Source organism: Monomorium pharaonis, chromosome 5, assembly GCF_013373865.1.
Source record: "Monomorium pharaonis isolate MP-MQ-018 chromosome 5, ASM1337386v2, whole genome shotgun sequence".
NCBI lineage: Eukaryota > Metazoa > Arthropoda > Insecta > Hymenoptera > Formicidae > Monomorium > Monomorium pharaonis.
Genome location: NC_050471.1, coordinates 17,041,279 through 17,069,210, shown reverse-complemented (window position 1 = coordinate 17,069,210; position 27,932 = coordinate 17,041,279). Strand labels below are relative to the sequence as shown.

The 27,932-nt window shown below is 39.7% G+C and overlaps 1 protein-coding gene across 1 annotated transcript in view; it reads right to left on the bottom strand.

Moving 5' to 3' along the window:
- Positions 1-217: 217 nt before the first annotated feature.
- LOC105833911 overlaps positions 218-27,932 on the bottom strand; it is an 89,238-nt gene continuing 61,523 nt past the window's right edge. Inside the window, exons 3-4 of the mRNA XM_036287787.1 lie at positions 13,598-13,843; positions 218-701 (exon numbers count right to left, since the gene is read on the bottom strand). Coding sequence (XP_036143680.1) covers positions 587-701; positions 13,598-13,843 — 361 coding nt within the window. The 3' untranslated portion in view covers positions 218-586. The remainder of the gene's footprint in view (positions 702-13,597; positions 13,844-27,932) is intronic.

The window sequence follows — 27,932 nt, the reverse complement described above, 5'->3', positions numbered from 1 at the left end:
ACTTTGTAACGTGTCAGCTTGTAATGAAGAAGAAGTATACGTTGGACTTTAGTAAAAAAGAAATTCTCTTTAAGCACCCTTTACTCTACCCATTTCCGGCAGCAATCCCAAACAATGTTCCATGGTCAGGGGCACAACAGAGGATGAAAAGTAAAACATGAAGAATAGATGAAAATTAATTTATTATTAATTACATCATAGAATAAAAAAGTAAAACATTATTAAACATTATAAAATGAAATGCAATGTTTAATTTTTGAGAAATAAGAGAATGCCGTTTTAGAAGGTTTATGCCAGTGTAGTTTTTTTTAAATCTTTTCATACACATACATTTCACTATTAGGCCTGGTCTACAATAGCTGGAGTAATCATGGAATAAGAAGTAAGACCAGGCATAAAAGGGTTAATTCAGTGTAAGAAAGCTGGCGTAAGAACGTAAGCGAAATAATTTATTTTCATTTCGTCTTACTTCTACTCCTGCTCGGTCAATCACAGTGCAGAAGGAAATTACCTTATTCTTACTTCTTATTCCTTGCTTACTCCATGTATTGTAGACCAGGCCTTACATTTTTTTGTTAAAAGATTATTAAGGCACTATACGAATATCAGAGCAAGTTTTGAAAGTTTCCTGTGGTCCGCAACCCATCTTATGAGTGCCATCTTCACATTTGCCCCAATTATTTGCAGCAGTATATTCCCATCTAAAAATAAAATAAATATATGTACAACTTATATAAAATAAGAATTGCAAATAACTCAAAAAATAAACAAAAAATTGGAAAAAAGCAAGAAATTCTAGTAATGAACAATGAAGAATACACTGTAAAGATCAGTGCGCAAAACAATTTTTTGGTCTCCGTCTCCCCGCCTGCACCCCTTCCCGTATTTTTCCTAACCTAACCTAACTCAAACATTTTAAATTTGCTATTTGGTCACAATTTCAAATCTAAAGTCGCAAACCCTCGTGGTAAAGTACAAGCGTGGACGTCGTTTCGCTCTGTAAACAGGGATAGGAGTGTAGGTAAACCTCGCTACACGTGGAAAGTTGCAAACCGATCTGATATACTTCTATACTAAATAATTATGTGTTGTATTTATATAACTTTTTTTGTTAATAACTTTTTAACAAATTAAGAGCGACGGCTAAAATCTTTTGAAGGTTACTCAGGAGGGTGACTTTGATAACATATGTAAAGGTCAAGATCATCAGAGTTGCCTCCCCTAAACTGAATAATTACCATATAATACATCTCGCATAAGGTATGAAATACTTCATAGAAAGATAGACGGGATCAAAGTAAACATGAAAATCCACTATAGTTGGATATCTTCAATGACAGCTGAGGTATTAATTTTTCAAATTGTACGAATGAGAGCGCATCGAGGGAAGCGTTGAGCCGCCAGCAGCCAATGCTTGACACAGTGGGCCGTGCTATAGCTCGAGTGGCTCAGCGCTTTCCTTGGCGCGCTCTCATTCGTACAATTTGAAAAATTAATATCATCGGCTATCATTGGAGATATCCAAAAACTATAGTGGACTTTTATGTTCACCTTGATCCCGTCTATCTTTCCATAAAGTATTTTATACTTTATGCGAGACACTCTCTATATATATATTGTATATATATATATATATATATATATATATATATATATATGTATGTATATGTATAATATTAATGACATCATTCAAGTCAAAATCAGTGTTTTAAGAACGCTATAAATTTAGCTTTAAGAATCTGTAAATGTATGGGATTTAAAAGGACTGATATCTTTAGTCATACAAAGTTGAATACTAACGTAGGATTTTGCTAATGTAGTCTTCTAAGCAAGAAAAAATTAAAGATTAAAAAATTAAAAGTTAGAGGTATGATTGAAGGGAGCGAAAGGAAAGTAGAGATAAAGTGAAGAAAAGGGATAGAAGAGCAAGCAGATTTAGAGATTAGGGAGACGGAGCATAGGAAATGATGGAGAGGAGGGAGAAAAAGCAGATAATGGAAAGGTATAGGCGCTGAGTTAATAAAGAATAGAGAGGCAACAAGTGGAGAAACAGAAACACGGGCTTAGACGTGGAAAGAATAAAGAGATAGAGGGCGACAAGTAAGAAAGTGGAGACGCAGGATTAGGAAGAGAATAGCGAGATAGAAAGGCGATGAGTAGGGAAGTTGGAACACAGGCATAGAATAAGGAGTATAGAGATGGAGAACATGGTGGAGAGAATGGGTAGAAGGAGAAGCGATAGTGTAGGAGATAGTGTGGAAGAACACTCGAAAAGGAAGAAGGAAATATTAAGTAGAGATTTGTTGAAGAGTGAGAAGGGATTAACGGATATCTTCAAATGGAGTAAAGAAAAACCACAAGATCGCCGGAGAAGAAAGAGGGAGATGGAAAGATGCTGATAAAGGATATGGGTGAGGAGCTAAGAGAAGGTATGAGGCGATTAAATAAAAAAAAAAGAGAGGTGGCAAATGAACAGAAGAAAATGATGAAAACGGAGATAGAAAGGATGAAGGATGTATTAACCCTTTCAGCGGCAGACGAAATTTCACTGTGCGTGCCCTTGTGGGCAAGAAATAAAGTAATCGCAATTCAAAAATACCTTGTGATCCAGGTTTTTTGGATTACTGAATATGAATCCAAAGTTAAATTTCAAATTCAAAATGGCGGATCTAATATGACGGATAGAAAAATTTTTAATTTAGTTTATTTAGATTTATAATACAGGAATTTTCGGGGTTGCTAATTACTAATCTGACATCAGAATTTAAAATTCAAATGACGGATTCAACATAGCGAAGTAAAAATTTTTTAATTTAGTTTATTTGAATAATATTTTTAATTCAAGGGTGTATGGGGCGATAATTATAAATCTTACATCAGTTTTCAACTTATTAATTTATATTATTATAAAGGATTGTGTTAAAAAAGGGTCGATTTTTGCCCATCACATGAGTAGTAGATACTACACCGGTTCTAATCCGGGAGCTCTAAGGGGGGAGTGAGTGTGCGGGGGGAATTTGTAGGCGCGCGGGGGCATGACGTCACACGGATCGGGGGGTTTCGCGGTGCGGGAATTGCTGACACAAGATTTTCAGGTCCGCGACGGTCCCCGGGAGCCGTAGAGGGGGGAATCGAGGTCCGTGCCACCCGCCCGCCGCCGCGCCGCAGCAGCCATCACCGCGATGCTCGCGCTCTCTCTCTATTGCGAATCTGTCCCGTACGCGATCTTTAATCATGCAGTCGTATCATTCCGGATCTTTCTTTTTCATTTGTTGCGCCCTTTTATACGCGGTCACCCATTCACATACATGGGTTCCCACCCATCTTATCTATGTACCTCTTACTCGGTTCTGCACACGCCATTATACCGCAAAGAAATAGGAAAGAGAGAAAATAAAGTAGAATTATTTATAAATTTTTTTTCATTTATTCTCTCTCTCTCTCTCTCTCTCTCTCTCTCTCATTTCGTAACGCATTGTATATCTATTGAACCGTTATCAAACCGCATCGTACAGATAAAGAACCGTTATCAAACTGCTTCGTACAGTTGCCGAATCACGATCGAACCGCTATCGAACCACATCATACAACTGTTGAACCGTTATCAAACCGTATTATACAACTATCGATCCACTATTGAACCGCTATTGAATCACTATCAAACTGAATCATACCGCTATCAAACTGCATCATACAGCTATCAAACCGTTATCAAATTGCATCATACAGCTATCGAACCGCATCGTACAGCTACAGAATCGTTATAAAACTGCATCATATAGCTATCGAATCGCATTGTATAGCTATCGAATCGTTATCGAACCACTATTAAATTATATCAAACATCTACAGGGAAAAGGTAAAAATATACATCTTATTGTGCTTATAATTTCATTTTTTTGAAAAAATTTTGCAATTATTTTGGTGTTGCGACCACTAGTTAAATATTTTAAACATATTTTGTAATGCACAATTCTTAACATGTTTTTCACATTGTATAATATTACTAACATCTAGATTATTCAAAGATTCAATGTCTTCGTAATCCGTATCCAATGTCTTGATATATATCTTATCATCGGTATCAAGTATGTCCGTCAACCATTCTCGTTTCTGAAGTCCCTTAACGTATATACGGTAGTATTGCTGTCATCCTCTTCCGTATTACAAACAGCAAATGTAATCAGACGTTTCGCCATGCTGTACGGGATTATCCCGTCCTTCCATCGCAATCCATGATGATAGGCAATCAACCAAGAAGCGCAAGACTAGTCGGATTTTGTAAGAACACGCCATGGCATAGGGCTAGCAAAAATGTAATGCGTGAGTTCCTTTTTTCAGTACCGCCACTTCCTTTACGACAAATTTTTTATCGACAATGAATCCTTGCAGATCCACAAATGTTGGTACGATTATTATGAGTAACTCTTCAAGACTGTACTTTAACACCAAATATCTCAGTTTTTATCAGTTTGATGTTACATGATTTTGCGCACTACATTGGACAACGGAGAATATTCAATTACACGATCATGTAAAATGAGACAATAAGCGGTAGTATTCGCGGGAACATTCTCTTTGCAATCAAATTCTATGCGCACATCGACGGTAGCACTCTTGACGGATTCGTTTTGTCGCGAACAGTCAATGACCGCAAAAGGTCCTTTTTCCAGAAATGTGATTACATTGAGCAGCGTTTCATACTCATGTCCATAATAAGATTTACCAAACGTCGATACATGTCATACAAAATGACATATCTAGATTTACGAAAATCTAAATTTAAATCGTCGTATAGATAAAATTCGGAATTTAGATAAAGTTTTACGTTGACCAAATTACAGTCGTCAAAGATTGTTGCATCTTGAGACATGATATTTTTTCGACCAGTCTGCAGTGCAAAGATAACAAACCGCGGTTTTTCGAGTTGAATTGCAATTTTGACAGCCCATGAATGATTCGTTATACTCTGTAATAGGGGGTACTTATACAAATCCCAGGAGCGAAAACTCACACTTAGACATTGTCCACTTTGCAAAGCTTGCAGCAAAAATAATTTGTTGACCTCATGTAACATGCGGCATTCGCCATTGCACTTTGAATAATTCAATTTTCGGTTGAGCCGTAGAAATTCGAACGATAAAATTGTTATCGTTGCGCGCTCGTATCAATATCAATTTGTGACGAGCGTTAACAATTACGCGTTTGTAATCCTTGCAAAAGCTCAATAATACACTAAGCGATACGCAAAAGTTGAAGTATCCTTCCGATAAGTTATACAAAAATTGCCATCCTGCATTCTGCATAATTACTGCTTTGTCATATGATAACGATGCATAATTCTTTAGGATGTTGGTTATTCCAACGTTTCTGTTGCGATCAATTTCCACACTGTTCAGTTCGTATCGAATTTTATCACATGAACGCTACTCAATTATTTTCGAGATTTGCCTCATCCTTATCCTTATCCTTATCGTCTTTCTTCTTCATCACTAATCTTCTTTCGACGTAGAGAAAACTTTCACATGACAACGTGTATAAATCCTGCTGTTGTATGGGTATTTTTATTTTATCACTGTATTCAAACGTGGTGTTGGCGTATGGATTGTACGTCTCAATCTTGACGGTGCTATCATCAAAGGTCGGCTCGCCTTCAATGTTCAAAATGTTAGACAACTTAAATATTTCGTATGACGAATTCCAATAATTTTAAAAATTTAACGTTTGATGCGGTGAGTTTCTTTTTATCAGACGATCAAATATTTTTAACTGATGTGAAATTTATGTCAGACGGCCAAATATTCTTGATTGGTATAAAAATCGTGTCTTGCACCTGCTCATTTAACACGAGCACGTTATCGTCTTCGTACGTTTAATCTAACGGTAATCTTAAAGCGAAAATCGAGTAATCGATTTGGAAGATAAATGATCAGTACAGGCGTTTCCGATATCTTATATCCTGGTGGTACCCTCGGTGAAAATTCGTGTATTGTGTGTACACACTTGTTGCTGTATTCACCTGCAGTTACGTTACATTCTATGCGAATAATGTTTACGTTTATATTTATAGGTGCATCCGATTCATGCCACAATCGCGATTCAAGAATACGACGCGATGAAAATCCCGACAGCGATCCAATGTTGTTAGGTATATGAAATTTATCCGGTAAGCACACATGATTTCGCTCTTTATTGTATTATTGTTGGCGCGAATATATATACCATTTATGTATTATACTCGAAACATGTCTGAAGAATAATTGCTGGTTGACGAGTTGCATGTTCCGACGAGAAGAAATTTTCCTCGAAGACGCGTTATAGTTCATGGATACAATGATCTGTGGCAGGCGGATGTGCTTGCGATGTGTCCTTATATGCAATTTAACCAGGTAATGAACAAGAGAAGTTATTACTACATATTCACCGTTATCGACGTGCTGAGCAAGCATGCATGGGCCGTGTCGCTCAAGGTCAATAGTGGTAGCGAAGTTGCTATTGCGATTGCAAAGATAATTCGGAAAGATGGAAAATGTCCGAAAAATTTGCAAACAAACAAAGAAAAAGAATTTTATAACGCAAACGTGCAGAAACTATTGAAAAAACATAATATCAATCATTATTCTACGTACTTCACAATGAAAGCATCAATTGTTGAACGTTTTAACCGCACATTAAAAAACGTTATGTGGAAACACACTTTACACTTAATAGAAATTATAGATAGACCGATTTGCTACCACATCTTGTGTCAGAGTACAATGCGCGAAAGCATCGAACTATCGGCATGCGACACATCGATGTTACACTCACAATCGCTAAAAAACTCTTAACCATGGTGTACAGTTACATAAAAATTGCAGCACCCGCGCGATTTAAAGTAGGTGACTCGTGTTAGCAAATTCAACTCTGTTTTTGAGAAGGGTTACACACCAATTTGGACTAGGAAGATATTTAAAATCACCAAAGTGCAGAAAACTAATTCTGTGACATATCTACTGGAGGTTCCTGAGGAAAACCTATTGCTGAAGAATTCTATGAATATGAGCTGCAGCGTGTTACAAATCCTGAACTGTATCTTGTTGAAAAAGTATTACGCAGGAAAGGAGATGCGGTTTATGTCAAGTGGTTGGGATTCGATGGATCACACAATTCATGGATACACTGTTATTCAATTCATATAAAAATTGATTTTATTATATTCGCATAAAAGTACTACGTAACCATATAAAGATAAAATACATTTTATATTAAATACATTTGTTCGGGGTTCAGTATGGACTGAGTTCGCGCCGTCACGTCAGATGGCAGCAGCTATTGATCATCGTCCGCGTAGATCACGGAGCGCTGCGTCATGCGCGCTAGCGCGAGCATAGCACCAAAAATCACTTCGGTACTTGTGCTCTATGGCGGCGGTTCATGTTGCATATCGTGCGATCGTTTCGACGTAGTTTTGTGCTAACAGTCTATTCGTGGGATCTTCGAATACCTACTCAGAGACTACTCAACGGAAGGACTCATTTAGTAATTAAGAGACTCATAATCATCGCTCAGGTACATCACCATCGAGAGACTCACGCTCACCACACTACGCGCACGCCGGCGCCGCGTGATACGGGCATCATCATCACGACCGGTAACAGATTAACATAATCTCTCCGTAAGTGATCAAGACATTATTATCATCCAGACACTCATTCTTGCGCTCATTAAACAGTAAACGCCTGTAATGTGTATCAACCAATATCTGTGATAAATATACGTTACGACTCGGACATCACGATGAGTCCACGTGACACGTAATCGCAGTGCATTTTATTTAACACCTGTTTCACGAATATCCTCTCATCCTGCTTAACATCCTCAGGGGCTAACTAGCGAACTCTTCGCCGAGTCGCGAACAGATATATTTATCGCGGAAATTTTCAAAAATGTCAGCTAACAATAACACATCCGTTTTCAAATATAGATCGCTTGATTCACCTAACGTTCGAACCGAGAATTGCTTCCAGACGTTCTCGGCATGCGCGTAATCGCTCTTGGATACTGTGTCAGAAATTAGGGAACTGAAAAATGATTCGCGCGACGGTAAACACATGTCCTGCTTATCCACGCAGTCAACGTACGCGTACGGAAATACACGTTTTCATGTCAATAAATTGTAATCCTCGTCAGATAAGTATAAAAATTCAGAACGTATTAAGTGTACAACTTTGCTTCCACCGTTTTTTTTTCGAAATTCGAAGCTTTATTGTGAAAAACTGGTTATATATTTATGATTCAAAGTATTGTCCATCCCTGGCCACTACTTTCTCCCATCTTTCTGGCAACCTACGAATCCTGCGTCGAAAAAACTGGTCATCTTTTGAGATAATCCACGAATCGATCCAATTTTTCACTTCTTCATAAGAACGGAAGTGCTGGTCAGCCAGGTCGTGTGTCATTGATTGAAACAAGTGACAGTCACAGGGACCAATGTCCGGAGAATACGGCGGGTGGGGTAGGATTTGGTAGGATAATTGTATGGATCTAATTTATCGGCTGTGTCTACAACATGTTTTGTGAAAGAAATGTACTTTTCTTTCGTGATAGGGAATACGTTGGTCTTCCCTTTGAACGCCATGGCTATTTCCTTAATAATGAAATGTGAATCGTATCCAGATGAATTATGAAAAATAATGTATGATGCACTTTGGTAATTTAGATTACAAAGAGAATGTGCGGGACCGCGGTAACGACCGGTCAAATGGCAATGATAGCGCTCCCGCGTATCGTTCATCACGAACGGCTTATCGCCGATATGACACCGCGTCGCGGTATGCATCCAGTTGTTCCTTCGATAATGTTTTCATGGGGTCATTGGTGGATAAACGAGTCTTAACATTATGCTCTAATTCTTCGAGTTGTTTTGTGAACCACGTGATGCAATCGCGACCGCGACAAAACCTATACGTGGTTAATGCGTCGTCATACGAGCATCGCACGTAGTATCCAATGCTAAATACTTCATGTTGTTGATATGTGTACGACGTTTGCTCTGTATCATGTTGCGTCTTCCGCAGCACACACTCAAGGTCTGTGTAGATGACGAAGGGCACTTGTTCCTTATGGTTTTTATTCCGGAAATTTAGCTATTTGTTTTCTGCGAGCAATGTGACAGCGCAGTCGTTCATCGTCTGGCACCTCAACATTGTGCGATTGCAGCCTCTCGCAAGATAGAAAATAGTACAAGATTCTTCGAATGTACGTGCGATTTTTAATCTCATCAGAAGGTATCAAATGATGTACGTGTCTAAAATGTATTTTATCACAGCTGCCATACTTCGGCGCTTGACTTTTGCAAGATTTACATTCTTTGAATGCATGATTTTTTGAATAATCTCATCAGAAAGTATGTGTCAAATGGAGATTATGAGATTTGTTCCCAGTACTATTATTAATCTATGTAGAGGAGTGTACAATATAAAGAGTTCAGGCATCGGTACCCATTTGTTACAAGACGGATAGTGAAGGTTTCCGAAACGTTACCGCTTAGTCAATCGGCGAAAGACGAACTTCTCGAAAATGAACTATTACGTTCCGATCCAGCAAAATAAAGCGTGTGATAAATCGTAACTATTTTTTATAATTTTCAATTTCTTCATATTTATATTTTATATTTTTCTATACCTCGCATTCTTTTATATTTTTTACAGAACATTACTGGGCTATATTTCTCGTATTCTGGGAAGGAGATTTTGTTTGACGGCTATATCCTACAAATATTTGGATATGGGAATCAACGTGGGGCTTGAGCCTTTTGTGGAGATGATTCTTGGTAACAATAACAAATTTTTGCAATGAGATACTGCTGTCACATCACACATGGATGATAATGATTGAGAAACGGACGGATATCGAGTGACTCCTGCAGGCAGCAACCGCTACATCGCTATGGATTGATAATCTTCTTATAGAATTCGTCAAAATACGTAACGAGAGTGTTATAAAATTCGCCTTAAATAACAAAATTATGTATATGAAATTATCGACTGTACAATTTTTATTAAACCTTGAAGATGTTATCACTAATGCATATTTTAATTTGTCGCGGGATATGTATGTAGTAAAAAAAATATAATCAATTTGTAAACTGCTTGCGGCGAAATAATGTATAATTATACAATAATTCATAACGAGTGCTACGCAATCAAATTGTTAAATGAAATATATATAAAAACTTCGCTCGTAGATTGCGAACTAATGGCTTATGCATCAGACAATATTGTATATGACGCTTTACGAAACGAATAAATGAAAGTCTCGTAGATTGTGAACTTATGCATCAGACAATATTGTATACAATACGTTATGAAATAAATAAATGAAAAAATTTATAAATAATTATTCTACTTTATTTTCTCTCTTTCCTATTTTTTTGCGGTATAATGGCATGTGCAGAACTGAGTAGAAGGTACATAGAAAAGATAGGTGGGAACGCATGTATGTGAATGAGTGATGAGCGTATAAAAGAGCGCAACGAATGAAAGAGAAAAAGCCGGAATGATAAGACTGCATGATTAAAGATATCGCGTACGGGCGAGAGACAGATTCGCAAGAGATTCGCAGAGAGGGAGAGAGAGAGAGAGAGCGCGAGCACCGCGGCGATGACTGCTGCGGCGCACAGTGGTCCGAAAACGTAGTACTTTGGACAAAAATCTGCTGATTTACAATTGCGAAAAATTTGATATACGACCAGGGTAATTTAAGAAAAATATCCAAAGGTGCGGAAAATTTTTGGAATTAAACTGGAGATTCACGGACTTAATTCTGTGGTTGTAGGATTCCTTCAGTGATCAATAATCGATAAATATTAATAAATGGGGTTTTTTTTGGTCGCTGATTATAAATCTACTATCAAAGTCTCAAAATTCAAAATGGCGGATTTAATATGGCGGACGGTTATAACGAAAAAAATACTAGAATCTTTCGAAAATTAGTAGATGGGGTTTTTTTGGGTTGCTGATTATAAATCTACTATCAAAGTCTCAAAATTCACATGTAACCTAAACAAATATAATTTTTTTATTCTATGGGTCATATGGGTTGTAAAAACAATGGTTATGAATGTTTTTCCAAAAACACCCTCTAAGTATCACATTTCATATAAATTGAACAATTTCGTTTATTTTTGACAGTTATTTTAGTTCCGCCAATTTGTGTTTTGTAATTTGGATCTTGGTTTCGTATTTAGCGATTTAGAAAACTCTTAGATACCAGGTTTCATAATAATCGGAAAATTTTGATTATCTTTGACCACCTTTTTAGGTCCGCCATTTGGAATTTTAGAATTTTGACCTTGGATTCATATTTAGCGACTTTTAGATATCAATTTTTATGCAAATTGATCCAACTAATTAAAAAATAAACGATATAAAAAATAAACGCTACATGGCATCAATGCCGCTGAAAGGATTAAAAAGAAGGGAGGATGACTGGCAGAAAGAGAAGAAGCAGATGAGATAGAGGATAGAAGAGAAAGAATGGAGAAAGATAAGAAGTAGGTTTCCAAATAGTCATGATTGGAGTGTACAAAGGGCAATTAGAAGTTATAAGAAGGGAAAAGCTAGCGGAGAGATTGTTATGGCTGTGAGAAGGGAATTAATAGTGAAGGAGGAGGAGGAGTTAAAAAGAGGGAAAAGTATTATAGAAAGGAAGATAAGGTAAGGCAAGAAAATATTACGAATTGATGTACATTAATACGGACAGGTGGAGGAAGTTGGCAGCAGTAAGGGATTGGTTAGAGGAGGAGGAGGGGATGTTAAAATGAAGTGTGTATAGAAATATAGATTAAAATATATGTAAACGGAAACGAAAGTTTCTAGAGATAGATTGTATAATTAGAATACGCAATGAGAATGCGTAATTAGGATGCGTAATAAGGATGTGCAAATAAGCTACGTATTAAAAATAAAGAAAGTAAGTAGGAAGGAGAGAGAGGATAGGAAGGAAGAAAAGACAGAGAGGATATGAGGAGAGAGCATTCAGCGAGTGTGAGGATGCCTACAAGAGAAGGAAAGGATTTATTCTAGCGAGAGAGTTTGTTTATGTTATTGTATAAATTGTATTGAAATAGAGATGGTTGTTACTGTTTGTGTGCGATGCATTATATTGTATGTAAATTGGAGTGTTTTGGATAATGTAAAGGATTCGGTGCATCCTTGAAAACACCTCGTCAACTCTAAGGGGAACACGGAATAAAGAACTAACTATTTAAAAAACCATTAAAATTTACAAAACAATTAGATATAATTGATTCCATATTTGACTCTGACAATAAGATTGAATTGGTGTACCTAAATCCAAGTTATATTATTTTATCTTTTTTATGTGTACGTTTATAAAGTAACGATGAAAATAATAATAATAAAAAGGGCTTCCGGATACATGCCTCATTCTGGTACAGCGTTGCGCCGATGTTTCGCAAACGTTACAGTTTGCATCATCAAGGTTAGAAGCTCTCCGATACTGAGCTCTCTTGGATTGTAACCGTTCTTATATACCCCATGTCCTGGTGGTAGGGATGGGGGTGAGGGGAGGGGGCGGAGTCCAATAGTAGCACAGTTTATTGGTCAACTATTGGCCAATCTTAATACAATATTGGCTTACTATTTGCCAATTAATATGTGCTGTTCGGAAATGTTTTTAATTGATCAATTAAAAATAGTATCCAAGAGTGCTCAGTACTGGAGTTCCTAGCCCTGATAATGCAAACTGCAACGTTTGCGAAACGTTGGCGCAGTATTAGGACGCGGTAAGTATCCGGAAGCCCTTTCTATTAGAAGCAACGTCAATGGCCGTGAAAACTTTAAGTTTATAATAATAATAATATTTGTTACTGTAAAAATATACCGTTATTATCGTAAAGATATCCTTATTTCAGAAAAAATAATCGTTATTAGAGAAGAAGTAATGGTAACGAAAATGGCATTACTACTTCTTAACTGTAATTGTGTTTCTTTAATATACATAAATAATATCATCTAAAGCATTAGAAGCTTATGCATCAGTCTAATAAAATTCACATTTGGAAATAGTCTGTTTAAATGGTTCATGGTCATGCGTGTTTAATGGGTAAGATGTCGGCTATGGAATAAATATTATCATATATTTGTATACATATATGGTATACCACATTTTTTGAAAAAATTGACAAATTATTTTGAAGGCATTTTAGATTGCGTTTGTTGAGGAGTTTATAGTTTTAAAAAATGATTCTTTTTTTGAAATTTCAAATTTTTAGTCTCAAGAATGTACTTGCAAAGTGATTTCACGAAACTCAAGGAATTTATCAATGTATTAACAATTAATTGTATTAATTATATCAGAATTTATCGACGTATGAACAATGAAATACATATATTACATCAATATTGATAAAAGTTGTATGCAAATTAAAAAATTCTACTAACAGTCAGTAGCCGATGGTCAGCAATTTCTTTTTTCCTCTCTTTCTTTCTCTCTCTCTCTCTCCTACACTCACACACACGCGCGCGCGCACGCACATAAATCGATCTTTTCCTATTTTAAATTTTTCTCGAATAATAGAATGTATTCTTACCTGAGTACACAGTGTTCACAAGTAAGGTCCTGTGGCAAATAAGCGTTCATCTTATAAATTCCACTATTAGAACTTTTTAATACGTATTTATTGTTGCCATCTGTCAGTTTCAATAGATGTTCGGCGAAACATTCTTCAGTTTCTAATTCTTTGTCGTAGTTTAAGGGGCAAATTGAATACTGAAAATGACCCATATGATTCGCAGTTAATTTGACCACCAGTTCAATCATTTGACCTGCTTTGTAGCTGTAAACATTTTTCAGTTATTTGTTACTTTTTAATTATAAGAGAAATTCTATTATATATTTTTTAGTGAATCAAAGATGAAATAAAATTGTGTCAAAAAAAAAAAAAAAAAAAAAAAAATTATAATAGTTTATTTTCTTTAAATAAAATGAATATTTATTTCTAATAAATAACATTGGGACTATTAAAAAAGATGCTTATATCAATCTTGCGGATCTTGGCCTAATATTAATAATATTTGTATCAAATGTTTATCTTTAGCTCATGCGCAAACTGCATGCTGCGTATTTATCAATCTTTATATTTTTGTCGATCCTAATTTCATTTATTATTATTAATAACACGTTCTTTAAAGAAAAGATTTTTTAAATACATATTAGTTATTGCAAACATCAAGATATGCACCAGTATCTGAATCGGTATGATCCCCGCACGAAAGTATAGAGAGATTTATATATTTGCATTAACTCTAAAATTTTTCTAAAACGTGTATTAAGACTGTTTAGAATCAAATATTAAATTATGCATAATCAAGTCATATTAATTAAATATTTGATTATATCTACATAAAACATAAAAGTATTTTATATATAAATTTCATAAAATCTAGATGTGCTGAACACATTATATATAAATTTATATATGCTTTTTCCATGTACTAATTATAAACGTTTTTTAGTTATATAGATTTGAAATATAACTGTAACATAAATTTAACGTTTGTGCATGCGTAGGTAATGCCTGTTACCTTAATTATTTCTTTTTTTAGGGGATACACAGTGCCTGAAGAGATGTTAAAGTTGTCCTGTTTTACCGATAATTTTTCTACTAATCTTTTAATTGCATTTACAGAATAAAAAATCCTTCTCCAGAATTGAAGTATAGACGATAACAAAGTCCGACAGAGTAATAGTTTTGTAGGAAAAACGAAAAAAAATTTTTAATTGTCAGGTTTTGACATCGACTCGTAACAAAATATGCTTGATGTAAAAATTTTCGATTTTGTACGCATAAATCAAGCCTGGGTCATTGTTGAGTAAATATTTAGAAACAATGCTACGCTTTCAGATTGAGCGTAGGCGTTCTAATAAAAAAGTTTAACGAATACAAAAATTTCCTGTTAAAAAATTTCGTAAGTCTGCATGAAACGCGTACACATAGCGGTAGATTAATTAACAGATGTAGATTAATTAACAGGTGTGTGTGTAAAGCATTCACTGCACCACATGGGTTTGCGACTTAAATGGTGTGCAATTGAACGGTGTGCAACTGAGCGGTGTGCCAATAAACGGTGTCCAAAAGCACTGTGTCCAAATGAACGGTGTGCATCTTTCTGTGTGCAAATGATCAGTGCGCATCTTTCCGTGTGCAAATGATTAATGCGCATCTTTCCGTGTGCAAATGATCGGTAAGCATCTTTTCATGTGTAAATGATCGTTGCGCTTTACTTGGTGTGCAAATGAGTGGTGGGCAAGTGAACGGTGTGCAAGTAAATGGTGTGCAAGTGAGCGGTGGGCAATTTTTCTGTGTGCAAATATTCGGTGGTCAAATTTTACGTGTGCATATAACTGGTATACATTTTTAATAAAATTTCTTTTGTGTCCAAATGCACCGCAATCATTTAAACCGTGCGCAAGATATTGTGTCCAAAAGCACCGTGTCTAAATGCACCGTGTCCATTTGAACCGTGTCCAAGTGAGTGCCACCCGTACAACTTTGCGGTGTACAAGTTTGCGGTGTACAACTTTGCGGTGTACAACTTTGTGGTATACAACTTTGCGGTGTGAAACTTTGCGGTGTACAACTTTGCGGTGTGTATCTTTGCGGTGTACAACTTTTACGTGTCTAAATGAACGGTGTACAATTTTACGGTGTACAACTTTACGGTATATAACTTGGCGGTGTACAACTTTGCCGTGTACAAATTTTACGTGTCCAATTGCACGGTGTACATTTTCGTTGTGTCTAAATTATAATTTGTCCAGAATTTATTTTTCCTGTGTACAAAATTACTGTGTCTAAAATTCCTGTGTCAAAATGAACCGTGTCTATTTAAAACGTACATTATTTTATGTTTATTTGCATTGTGTCCATTTGCACTGTGTCCAATTGTACTGTGTCGAAGTGAAGGCCATTCATCTGTTATCACGAAGCAAGATAATTTATAGAGTAGTTGGAAGTGCTGGGTTTTTGGAGGATGCTGCTAAAACTAACGCTGAACTTATATATTAGAACTAATGTTAAACAATAAGAATTTGTACTTTTTAACGCAGATAAGTAAGATTCTTAGCATAGGTGAGTATAATTTTTAACGTAGGTAAGTACATTTCTGAACGCAGGTAAGTGTAATTTTGAATACAGGTGAGTATAATTCTTAACGTAGGTAAGTATATTTCTAAACGCAGGTAAGTATAATTTTAAATACAGGTGAGTATAACTTTAACACGAAACGTAAAGCTTAACGAACGATGGCGCTGATAACAGACGGGAGAGGTGCCCTAAGGGTGTTATTGAGGTAATTATTTATTTAAATTAAATTGCACTCGTTTTTTTAGTCCACGGTACGTCTTGATTAGTTTGTGAGGTGGTCCTCTTACGTTAGGCGTTTCGCCTAGCTGGGGAGAAGGTGGAGGAATATTTGCCGCTTGTGTCGTGTTTGCCTCTTCTTTTAGGAAATGAGCCGGTTTTAGGCGTTCTACCGAAATGCTGACGGGTCTGCCATTAATTTCGATAGAATATACTTTGTCTGAAATTCTTTGTAATACTTTAATGGGGCCAGAGTAGGGGCGCTCTAAAAGTCTTTTAACTGCGTCGTTTCGGAGCAAAACGTGTGAGCAGGCTGTCAGTTTTTTGAAGAAGAACTGACAGCCTGCGCGCTTTTTGCAATGATGAACTGCTGGTACAGATTTAACTTGGCGCATGTAATTTCGGAAGTCCTCAATAAATATTTGTAGGTCGATGTTCGAGACTATAACAATTATATAAGAGTTTTAACTTTTCCCCTTTTATCGGTTCTGTTTTATCCGCGAGTAGTGAGAGCTCCTGACAGCCATCGAGCTCCTGGTAGTTCATTTCTTCGATGCACCGAGTCGCGCGGCGCTGTCACTAGCTCCTCACGCGCGCGATTTTTGTTTGCTCTCATCATCGGTAACTATGCATCTCGGTAACTATGCAAATAAACATACCCAAAAAAGGGCACGTCCGAATCCATGCCCAAATAAGTCTCGATATCGGTTCCCTACCGCCCCTTTTCTCGCCTCCGATCGTAATTGTTTTACGATACATAATTTGTCAGTCTCTCGCAGCCCGGCACCTAAATCAGATCGTCCAGCAGATCTCTCCCGTCTTCCGCCGATCCTAGCTGCGGGGATTCACTTCCGCCTTTCCCTATCATTCGCGCCGTGATAGTGCGATTGAGTTATTAATTCATCCGATCCTGCCAAGCATTTCTTAATTTTCATAACCGCGTGAATGTTGTGAGTGTTACGTCCGTGCGTAGGTGACCGTATCTTTCCCGCGAACGTCCTCTGCCTCGCGTACAAGATCTCCGGATTCGCGAGGGCCTCGATCTCGTGGCTCTGCAAGATTTCCGCATCGATTAGGCAGCGCAATATCAGGACGTATCAAGATATCCGACACATTGTAAAAGATACGTTTCGCCCCTCGTTTCGAGCGTTTGGTTTTGAATAAATAATTCAGTGTGAGTGACATCAACGCCTCCTCTTTATTCCTATCACCTCCCGTAAACCTCCCGCATTCCTGACCACTCACTTCGCGTCTCTATCGGGACGGATCCCGGCAATTCTCCCCGTGCGATCGCGTTTACCCTACGCACGCGCGAACAGTCGAGAATAAAATCTTCTTGGAGAAAAAATTCCCCAGGTACTTGGAGTGTAGTGCCATATAGGAATTCTGTTGGTGAAGCTCCCGTGTCGAGGCGCATATGCGTTAACCGAGAAGGACGGTTGAAAGAGTGAGAACCCAGTCTAAAGTGTCATAGTACATTAGGGCCGCTTTTAATGAGCGGTGTCAGCGCTCGATCATGCTGTTTGCGGCAGAGTGATATGCGGTTGTACGGATTCTTCTGCATCCGCTGAGGGACAAGAGGGCCGTGAAAAGTTGAGACTCAAACTGAGCTCCTTAATCCCTGGTTAAGATTCGCGGTGCACCGAAACGAGTGATCCAGTTGTAGAATGCCTTCGACACTGTTTTCACCGTGGTGACGCTAATGGGAATTGCTTCCGGCCAACGCAAAAAACGATCGATCATGGTTAAACAATATTTGTATCCGTCTCTTACTGGTAGTCGTCTACTGGAATCGCCCATCGGGAGCGGTAAAATGAGCGGGCAATTGCTTGACATGTTTTGCAACTTTTGACTGTTGGCAGTCGATACAGTTGCTTGCCCATTTGACAACATCGCGGTGCAGATTAGGCCAGATGTAGCATTGACGGATTACCCGGTCGGTAACTTTTGCGCTAGGATGCGCGGGGTTATGAAATGGGTTGAAAATCTGTTTTCTGAGAGATACCGAAATATAAGGGCGAATAGCTTCCCCTGATAATTCGCAATAGAGCTCTGTATTTGAGGAACCCCAAATGAATTTTTTCAGTTTAAGGGAAGATGTACTAGAACACTAGCAAGTGCTTGAATTCATCGTTCTTTTTTTGCTGGGCTGCTAGCTCCACCAGTTCGAATTTGACGAAAAGGCAAAAGGCTTCTATGCGCGATAAAGAATCGATTACAATATCGTCAGTGCCGAAGAGGAACACGACGTCGGTTGAGTATTGTATTATAAACGATAGTTGGCGAACTTGCCTCGGAGAAACTTTGTCGGAACGTTGTTGAAACGCATAAATCAGTGGCTTATGGTCCGTTAGGATTTTGAAGTTTTGACCTTCTAGGAAGTGTCGAAAGAATTTGATTGCTTCATAGATCGCGGTGAGTTCGCGGTCGTACGTGCTGTAATTTCTTTGAGAGGGTGTTAATTTTTTAAAGAAAAAGGACAAAGGTTTCCACGCATTTGCGGACTTCTGTTCCAGGACAACACCCATCAAAAAATCCGACGCATCCGTCACTAAGCGGGTTTCTGCGGTAGCCGAAGGGTGTGCTAACGAAACTGCGTCCACCAGGTTAGACTCTGCCGAAGTAACCGCGGTTTCTGCCTGCGGGATTCATGCAATTTCGCGCTTATCATTTTTGCGCGAGTCCTTCAGATAGGCGTATAAAGGGTCTTGCATGCGCGCCGCGTGTGGGAGGCTACGCCTGTAAAAATTTAAGGCGCCCAAAAAACGTCGTAATTTTGCGACTGTGCGTGGCTTAGGATAATCGCGGATGGCCGCGACTTTTTCTGGAACTGGTTTAATTCCGTCTCGATTAACGCGATGCCCCAGAAGGGTTATTTCTTCTGCGCCCAAAACGCATTTTGAAAGGTTAATCAAGAGCCCAAACTTTTTGAGTCTGACACACTGTGCGGAGATGATCCCTATGCTTTTAGACTGTGGAAGAAGCGATAAGGATATTGTCTATGTAAACGAAAACAAAATCTAAGTCATTGAAAGCGCAGTGAATATATCGCTGAAATGATTGAGCCGCGTTTCGCAAGCCAAACGTCTTAGAGACGAATTCAAACAATTCGAACGGCGTTTTGGCATGTCTGCGGGAGTCACAGAGATTTGGTGGTAAGTCTTGCACAGGTCGAAAAACAAAAACACACTCTTCCCTGAGATTTGACGAAAAGTCGTATAGATGTGGAATCGGATATTTATCCGGTAGGGTCATAAAGTTTAACCGGCGATAATCGCCACTCGCCGTTTTTCTTGCGAACGAAGTGGACAGGGCTAGCCCAAGCACTGCTAAAGGATGTACAGATGCTTAACTCCATGAGTCGTTTGATTTCTGCCTTTGCTATTTTTAATTTTTCGGAGGCTAAAGCCGCGGGCGTTCCGTGATTGGCGGTCCTGAAGTTAGAATGTGATGCTCTACGTCGCGTACTCCCTGGGGGATCAGTTGGTTAATTCCGGTTATTTTCAGGAACTCAGAAAAGATATTTACGAATTTGGACTCGCGTGGTAATTTTGGTCTCCGGGACGACCCGTATTTTGCCCGAGGCGAACAGCTGGGTAGTGCTGTCGATAAGTCTGCGTTTATGTAAATCTACGAGGAGTTCGTAATATTTCAAAACGTCCGCCCCGATGATTGCATGCGGGACAGCGGCTATGGGAAAAATCCACGTGGGCCGCCGGAGTCCAAAATTCAAGGTGAGGCGACGTTCGTCAAAGATGTCGATTTTAATGTTATTAGCCGCAAATAATTTGATTGACTCGGACGATGTTTTTTTATCACTGAGTGAGGCTGGGAGGATAGAAACTTCCGCGCCTGTGTCAACGAGGAACTGTTGACCGGTAGTGCGGTCCCAAACGTGGGGATGGCTTTGGGTTACTCCCTTTTCGCCGATTGTCTTCGCTCGATGGGAGAGGGGGTTGGTTTTCCGATTCATCCGCAGCTTGCCATGTGCACGGTTTGCAACACGAAGTTGCTCTAGCCCCGTACTTGCGGTGGATAAAACAGACACCTGATTGACTTCGTCGAATTCGGGGAGTGCGTGAGGGTGCGGTTTTGTAAAACGGAACGCTTTTGTTTACTTCGTTTCTCAAAGACGCAAGTCGCTTCGTTACTTGACACAGTTTTTCCTCGAAGTCTGATGGAGCCTCGGGGTCCCGCTGTGCGCGTTTATCGACAGGGGCGACGTATGGAACTACCGAGGTGCTGTTTATGTTCGCTAATCTGTCAGTGATTTCGACCAGTTTTTGAATGTCCGGTTCATTTGTCGCGACTAAAATTGCCTTATGGATCTCTGGTAGTTCTTCGATAAAAAAAGATCTTAAAACCGCTGCGCTACACTGGCCGTCGTTAAGTTTTTTATGAGTCAGCAGGTGTGTCCCTTTAACAATTGCCGTAAACATGACTCAGGCGAAACCGCGAATACTGATATTCTGTCCTTGAGCAACCGGTACAAATCCGCGGGGGGAGGGTCCGCTGTAATTAAATCGGTTACGTGAAAAACCACTTCATGATCGAAGCTGGTTAGGAGGTGGTTAACTTTAGTTCGGTGATATTTGCGACACGTAACGACGCTTCGGCCTGCACCAGACCTCGGGGGCAACAAAAATGGCCGTCGCGCGCCCACCGGGACGGCGATGGTGGACGCGGGACAAGCAATGAACCCGAAAATCGTCGCAAACCGCACCCATGGGCGAACGTGGGAACCGTCCTCCGTAATTACCTAAATTCGAGAACACCACCACTTTTCACGATCACATCGAAGTCACCAGTTTGTAGGAGAAAATGTCGTAGATATTGTGCGTTGTGAGCTCGTTCAGGCTGATGGCCTTACACGCTGCCTCAATGCCAGAATGAGCAGATCGCTGGTGATGAAATAACTGAGACAAACTTAACTTTAGAAAAGCAGCTCGCTAACTGCCACAAGGCGTTGTTAACAGCGCTACGCTGCCACGCGGCGTTCTGGACAGCGCCACGCCGCCACTGGAAGATTTTACTTAGCGCCATCTGTCCATCGACGCACCTTGTGCGAACCTTACGCGCGCACACTCTCTCTTTCACTCTCTCTCTCTCTCTCTCTCTCTCTCTCTCTCTCTCTCTCTCTCTCTCTCTCACACACGCACGCACGCACGCACGCACGCACGCACGCACGCACACACACACACACACACAGCAAGCATACAAAGCAGGCATACATGCACCAGCAAGAATGATGTATATAAATGAAAAATGAGAGAGGAAGAGAAAGAGAGATGAATAGGTAGATTAAGCGCTTATTGACGCTCTAGGGTGAAACCCTCTAAAAACGTGCAAAAGAACAATACGTAGATTAGGATAACAAAATTACAAAACATGAAAATAAAAAAAATGTGACAAAAGAACAGTACGCTGTCAAGTTACATGAATGGCAAAATGAGTGAAAGTGACGGAAACAAAAAGACATAATAGTAAAACAAAGAAACTAAAGTAGAAAAGATATAACCCAAAAATATAAAATAAAAAGTAAAATAACACAAAAAATTGATGTGTGAAATTGCAAAAAAAAAAAACAAAAAGAAGAAATTATATATGTAAATGCAAAGTATCTGAAATACAGACAATCAACACAGAGACGAGTCATAGTTATTTAAATGGGTAATACTCACTTGGACATGGTTCATATGGACATGGTGCATTTGCAAAACGTTCATTGGCACACCGTTCAGTTGCACACGAAAAGAAACAGACACACACACGCGCGCGCGCGCACACACGCACACACACACATACACACACACGGGGCAAGGGAGGCATTCGGCCCTCTCCCGCACCCACTTCGTCGGTAGGGTACCCTCGGCATAATTATTTCTCACTGTGTCTAAGTGAACGGTGTGCAAATAAACGGTGTGCAACTGAACGGTGTGCAAATGAACGGTGTGCAACTAAACAGTGTGCAAATAAATAGTGTGGAACTAAACGGTGTGCAAATGAACGGTGCGCAAAATATTATATCCAAAAGCACCATGTGCAAATGCACCGCTATTGAAATAATTTCTGGAATATGGAAGTTCTGTTTGATGGAATGGCAAGGTCATGCGGGGAGGCGCGCGAGACGACACAAATCGTAATGCAAAAACGAAGGTTAGGAATGCGGGATAGGAATAACAACCGGAGCGGAGGATTAAAGAGAAGACATCCAACGATGTAAGCTCTTCTGTCATCAGCAGGCAGCCATCCCAGAGTATTGTAGTAGTGGGAAACGTTTTCGTCTTTGTGCAAACTAAAAATGAATTGCATGCACGCATTCATCAATTGCCCGAGTTTGAGTCGCTGCTGACCGGTCAAGTTAGTGAAAACTGCAAAGCAATAATCTAAGAAGGGGAAAATCGGAGAGGACACCAATCGTATGCGCAAAGTTGTAGAAAGGCAACTCTTATAATATATAAGTTTTCACAGGGCACCGTTGACTTTACAGGAAGTAGCGCTGATTTGTTCTGTCCAGTTGAAAGAACTGAAGATGTGAACGCCTAGATTTGTCGCCGACAAATTGATTTGTGGTGGACAAATTCGATTGGAGCACCGTTCAAGTGCAGATTTAACACAAAATTTACGCGGGCAGAATTAACGAAACGAGCGCTACCGAAGAGAAACGCTTCAGTTTTGGACGCGTTTTAAACTAAGCTATTGCTGAGCGACTATCGTTCAATGACTGCGATGTCCTTCCTGATCCTATTCAAGGCGATCTCAAGGTTGTAAGGAGGAAAGTGAATGTAGATTTGGAGACCACATAGAGGAGATGGTGGCAGTGCGTTAAGGAATGACGAAGGTCATTAATAAAAATAATGAATAGCAGCGGACCAAGCAGCAGATCCGTGAAAGACATCTGCAAAGACCGATGTCCAGGAAAAGTAACCGTCATTCCCACGCACACGTTGAGTTTGATCTGATAAGTAAGAAGCAAACCATTCTAGGACTGCATTAAAAATATGCAGCAAAACGAGAAAGCTTGCATAGGAGAAGATTGTACAGCACCGAGTCGAAGGCTTTTGTGAAATCGAACAGAACAAGGAGGGTGACCATCCTACGGTCAACGGCAAGCCTGATATCATCGGTGAGTTTGATGAGCGCAGTCTGGGTGTTCCTGCCTTTACGAAAATCAATCTGGAAAGGATCAAAGAAATTATGGAGATGTAGGTAAGAAAACGGTTGATCGAATATGATACGCTCGAGGATCTTAGAGAGGAAGCAAAGAAGAGAGATAGAACGAAAGTCAGAAAAGGACAAAGGGTGTTTAGCTTTAGAAAGAGGGATGATATGGAAGCGTTGAGGTGGCAAGGAGTTCAAGGAAAGGTGTAAAAGATTAAGGATTACAAGGAAAGTAAGAGGAAAACTATCGAGAAGCAGACGGCAGGTGACATCATATGGACCAATAACATTGGATTGACATTTGATAAGGGCTTGACACAAAGTATCAGGAGTAATATAGGAAAAGTAAAACGTAGAGGAGTTGGAAGCAGAGGTAAGGTAGAAATAAGGTGGAGAACGGGAAAAAAGAGTAGGCGAAAAGAGTCGAAGCAGGAAAAGGACGAAACAAGAGAGAGAAAGAAAGAGAGAAAGGGGAAAAAAGAGTACGCGCGTGCATGTGTACGTGCGTGTGTGCGTACGTGCGTGCATGCGTAAAAGCGCGCGGACGAAAATTTTTTAAACACAAAATTTTGGTACTTATTAAATTTTTTTATTAGAATGTCTACGTTCAATCTGAATGCGTAATATTCCTAAATTTTCACTCAAATCTGATCCAGGCTTGATTTATGCGTAAAAGGTCTAAATTTTTACATCAAGCACATTTTGTTATGGGTCCACGTTAGAAATTTTAATAAAGTTCTGGTGGTTTATATATCGCACCTGTAACATCGATTTCGAGAAGGCTGTTTGGCGATGAGCAGCAGGCGAGTGCCAATTTTCCGATCCGGATTTGATTCCTAGCGTAGGTTTTTCCTTTTTTTAAAATACAATCTACGAAAATTTGTTATTAATGTAAGACGAGATTTATTGATTGTTTAATTTTTTATGTACAGAATAATTAAAAGGATCAAGCGAGAATTTGCGCTTGACTATAAATAAATGTGGCCTCAAAACTCTGTACATTTCCTGAAAACTTGATGGACTGATTAAGACAAGCAAAGACAAACTAAATGCTAATAAAAAAACAAATCGTATATAAAATAAGTTGCAACGACTGTAACGCCATACATAGGAACAAACTAATAGACACCTGGAAACTATATTAAAAGAACACAGACAAGACTTTGAAAAACATAAAAGCAACCAGTTTATATAGCATAAGCAAGCATTGTGTATCGCAGAATCATGATTTCAAATGGTCAGTACCTGAAACCTTACATAATGAAAAGAATGTCAAAGAAAGTGTAGGATCTCATAGAAGGACACAATTATGTCTTATTAATGCGCCTTTATTCTGCCGGTGAGATACAAGCAGGAGTACGTATAGCCAGACCGCTTGATGACGTCTGCTCGACATCGTTTGGTACGCACACATATCCACGCAGCACTTGCGCACACGTACCGACACTACCGCTACTCGTTACGAGGCTACTACATCTCCCCCTTATTTCTTAGCCGCTCCGATCGACGAACCGTTGGCAATTTCTTGAGTAACGCACCCTTTTTCTTTTCCTCGTTTTGTTCAACTACCACCAAATCATCACATCTGACTAACTGGTTCGCGTGTCTTTCCAAATTGTCTCGTGTCAATACGAATTAGATATGTAACGCCCGCAATTAATTCTTTCTCTGCGATCCCAGGCCTCCACGACTCTTTTCCCCTCTGTTTATATTTTCGAGCCTTTACGGAGTCTCCGACTTTCAGGATCAATAACTGTTCCCCGCATAATTTTGAATTTGACGTGATTGATGCTTGACTATGAGATCGCTGACCGGCGCTGGTCGTAGTCATGAAAAACGAGTTTTGAGTTCTCGCTGATGATCCAAACTTCATTTCCCATATTTCACGAGACTGCGAGTCGAGCAATTTTACTAAATAATGTACAAGTAATGGATCCCAATGATCCACAGCGCATCCTAGCGCACGAAGAGCGCCGACGATTTACATTATGCTCGTTCGTAGGTTTCTTATTCCTTGAGCACTCTTGACCTTCAATGGCTTTATTTCATAGATTCGATCCAGTTGAGCGGATATCAGAAATGGCTTGTTTTCGTATGTTGATATCAAAAGGTCCCAAGCGACAATAAAATTTTCACTTGAGGCAGGTACATTAGAAATCAAGCGTGCTGCTTCTCCAGTAACGCATGTCTTTAAATAATGCATCTTTTCTGCATCTGACAAATCCTTGTTGTTTCGGATCATTCTTGTAAAAAGATCGTAGAACGAACGCCAAGACTTGTATTCTCCTGAAAAATTTGGCAATTTAATTCGTGGCAAGGAGTTTCGGGGCAGCATTGAGGTAGATGTTTTATGATCGAGGAACGAAGATCTAGAATTTTATTCAGCCATTTCCGAATCTTCTCGATGATTGAGCAGTTTGGCCCGAGCATATACGTAGAAGGCTTGACAGCGTTCTTATACGCGGGTCTTGAGATAAGATTTCTCACTCAGGTTATCACCTCCAGACAGGCATAAGTTTTCATGTTCCTCCAAGAATTTATTCCAATTTTGTTCAAGCATTTCTATGCGAGTATTGATTAATTGATGGTTAAACTGTGTAGCATCCGTATCGTCAAAATCTGCGGCTTCTTGTATTAAATTGAATCTGCTCACTTGCAGAGCAATTTTCGCTTCTAATTGCGACATTTTCGTGTAAAAATTATCCGGCTCGAAGGACCAAAAAAATGTATGGAAACTAATAAATCAGGTTTTGTTCGCTAACTGTAAATAATTTCTAAAATATTATAGAAAGGTTTTATTGGTAGAAACAGATTTAAAAATATAGAATGCAAATATTTGTTAACAGGTAATAGAATTTAAATTCAAATTATAAAGTTAGAATTAGATAAGAAATCCTTGCGTGTATTAAGCGGAAGTTGGAAGCGCTGCGAAGGGGTCTCGGATTTTCCGGGAAAAGAAAGGGGGTGTTGCTCCAAATGATTGCGTGATGGTGTCGTCCTTCACTCTGATACGTTTTCAAAATGGCGATTCGTCTTGCTGCGATGTTCCGGATCTTATGCGTCCTTGTCGTTGTTTTTTAAAGAATGTGTCGGTCCAAAAGTAAGGAAAGTCTAATGAGGACTCTATTATCATGAAAAGAAAGAGAGTCGAACGAGAACTCTATCACCTTGCGGCAAAGAAATAGGCTGAGATAACGTAGCGTGATAGCACGCGCTTACCGTTGCTATGAGTGAGATAACAAATAGCATGTGCGCTTTTCGCGCGTCCGCGCCTTTCGGCAGGTCACCAATTAGACCTAGATGGTAAGAAATGCACCGTGACACGTCTCCAATTAGACGTTGCCACCCAAATATTACAATAGAAAAAGAAGTATTTAAATAACAATTCTTGATAGCAAGAGTCGAAAAGCAGTGCGACAGACAAATTACAAACAACTTGAACTTAGCTCGCTCGACGATCGGCAGATGATCGCCGCGCTCAGCAGCCGCCCGCGACGCCGCTCCCACGCTCTAATTCTTTTTGAAATAAGGCTGATAATGCAGAAAGCCTTTTTTATACACAATGTCTCTAAAATTTCTTCGACTCGCGGTAGGGGATAGCTGTCGAGGGAATTCCGGCGCGGTTTTCCGACAAAGGACGAGACGTCTCACAAGGAATTTTCCCGCCGGGCCGCGCTTCGGGTCCCGCCGTGGGTTGCTACGCACGGGCGAGAGGGATACCGCCAGAATGCAACGATACCGCCAAGAAGGACATGGTCAGCGGATGATGCCAAGGGCACGCCACCGAGCTCGAGACCGGGAGGACGACCGTGCAACGACCACCCGCCCGCCGTAAAGATCGATTCGATCGCGGCCTGGCCGCGGCCGGACCAGCCGAAGCGACAGGGCACGAACGATTCCGCCAATACCACCAGAGTACTGACAGTTCATAGTCCCGGAAAATTCCCGAAAAATAGAGCGACGCTGCAAGAATCCAGGGCTACGCAAGGCGAGCCGATCTAAGCGCTGGAGATCGAAGCGCACGTGCCTGCGCGGAGACCCGAGCCGGCCGCGGTGGGACCGGGATTTGGCACTGTTCGGCGAGCCACGTACCGGAAAGGAGCTACCAGCAGGACCAACCCTGGTGATCCAGCATATTCTGTAAGGCCATCACTCGGCAGCCACGAAAAGATTTTCGTAAGATTCGGGTATGGCGGGCGAAGAATACCGCATTTTGAGTTACCGGTACTTCTGTAGTCCGTTACCGTTTTTGTTGTGCTTACTTTTGAGATTTTTGTGTTAAAAAATAAAGTTTTGTACTGCGCAAGACGTCGTACCGACCGGCCCCGAACTTTAATTAATTATTGTGTCCCCCTCGAATTGCTTTAGTCCCGACAGTCAAAATAATTGTAATTTATCGTGT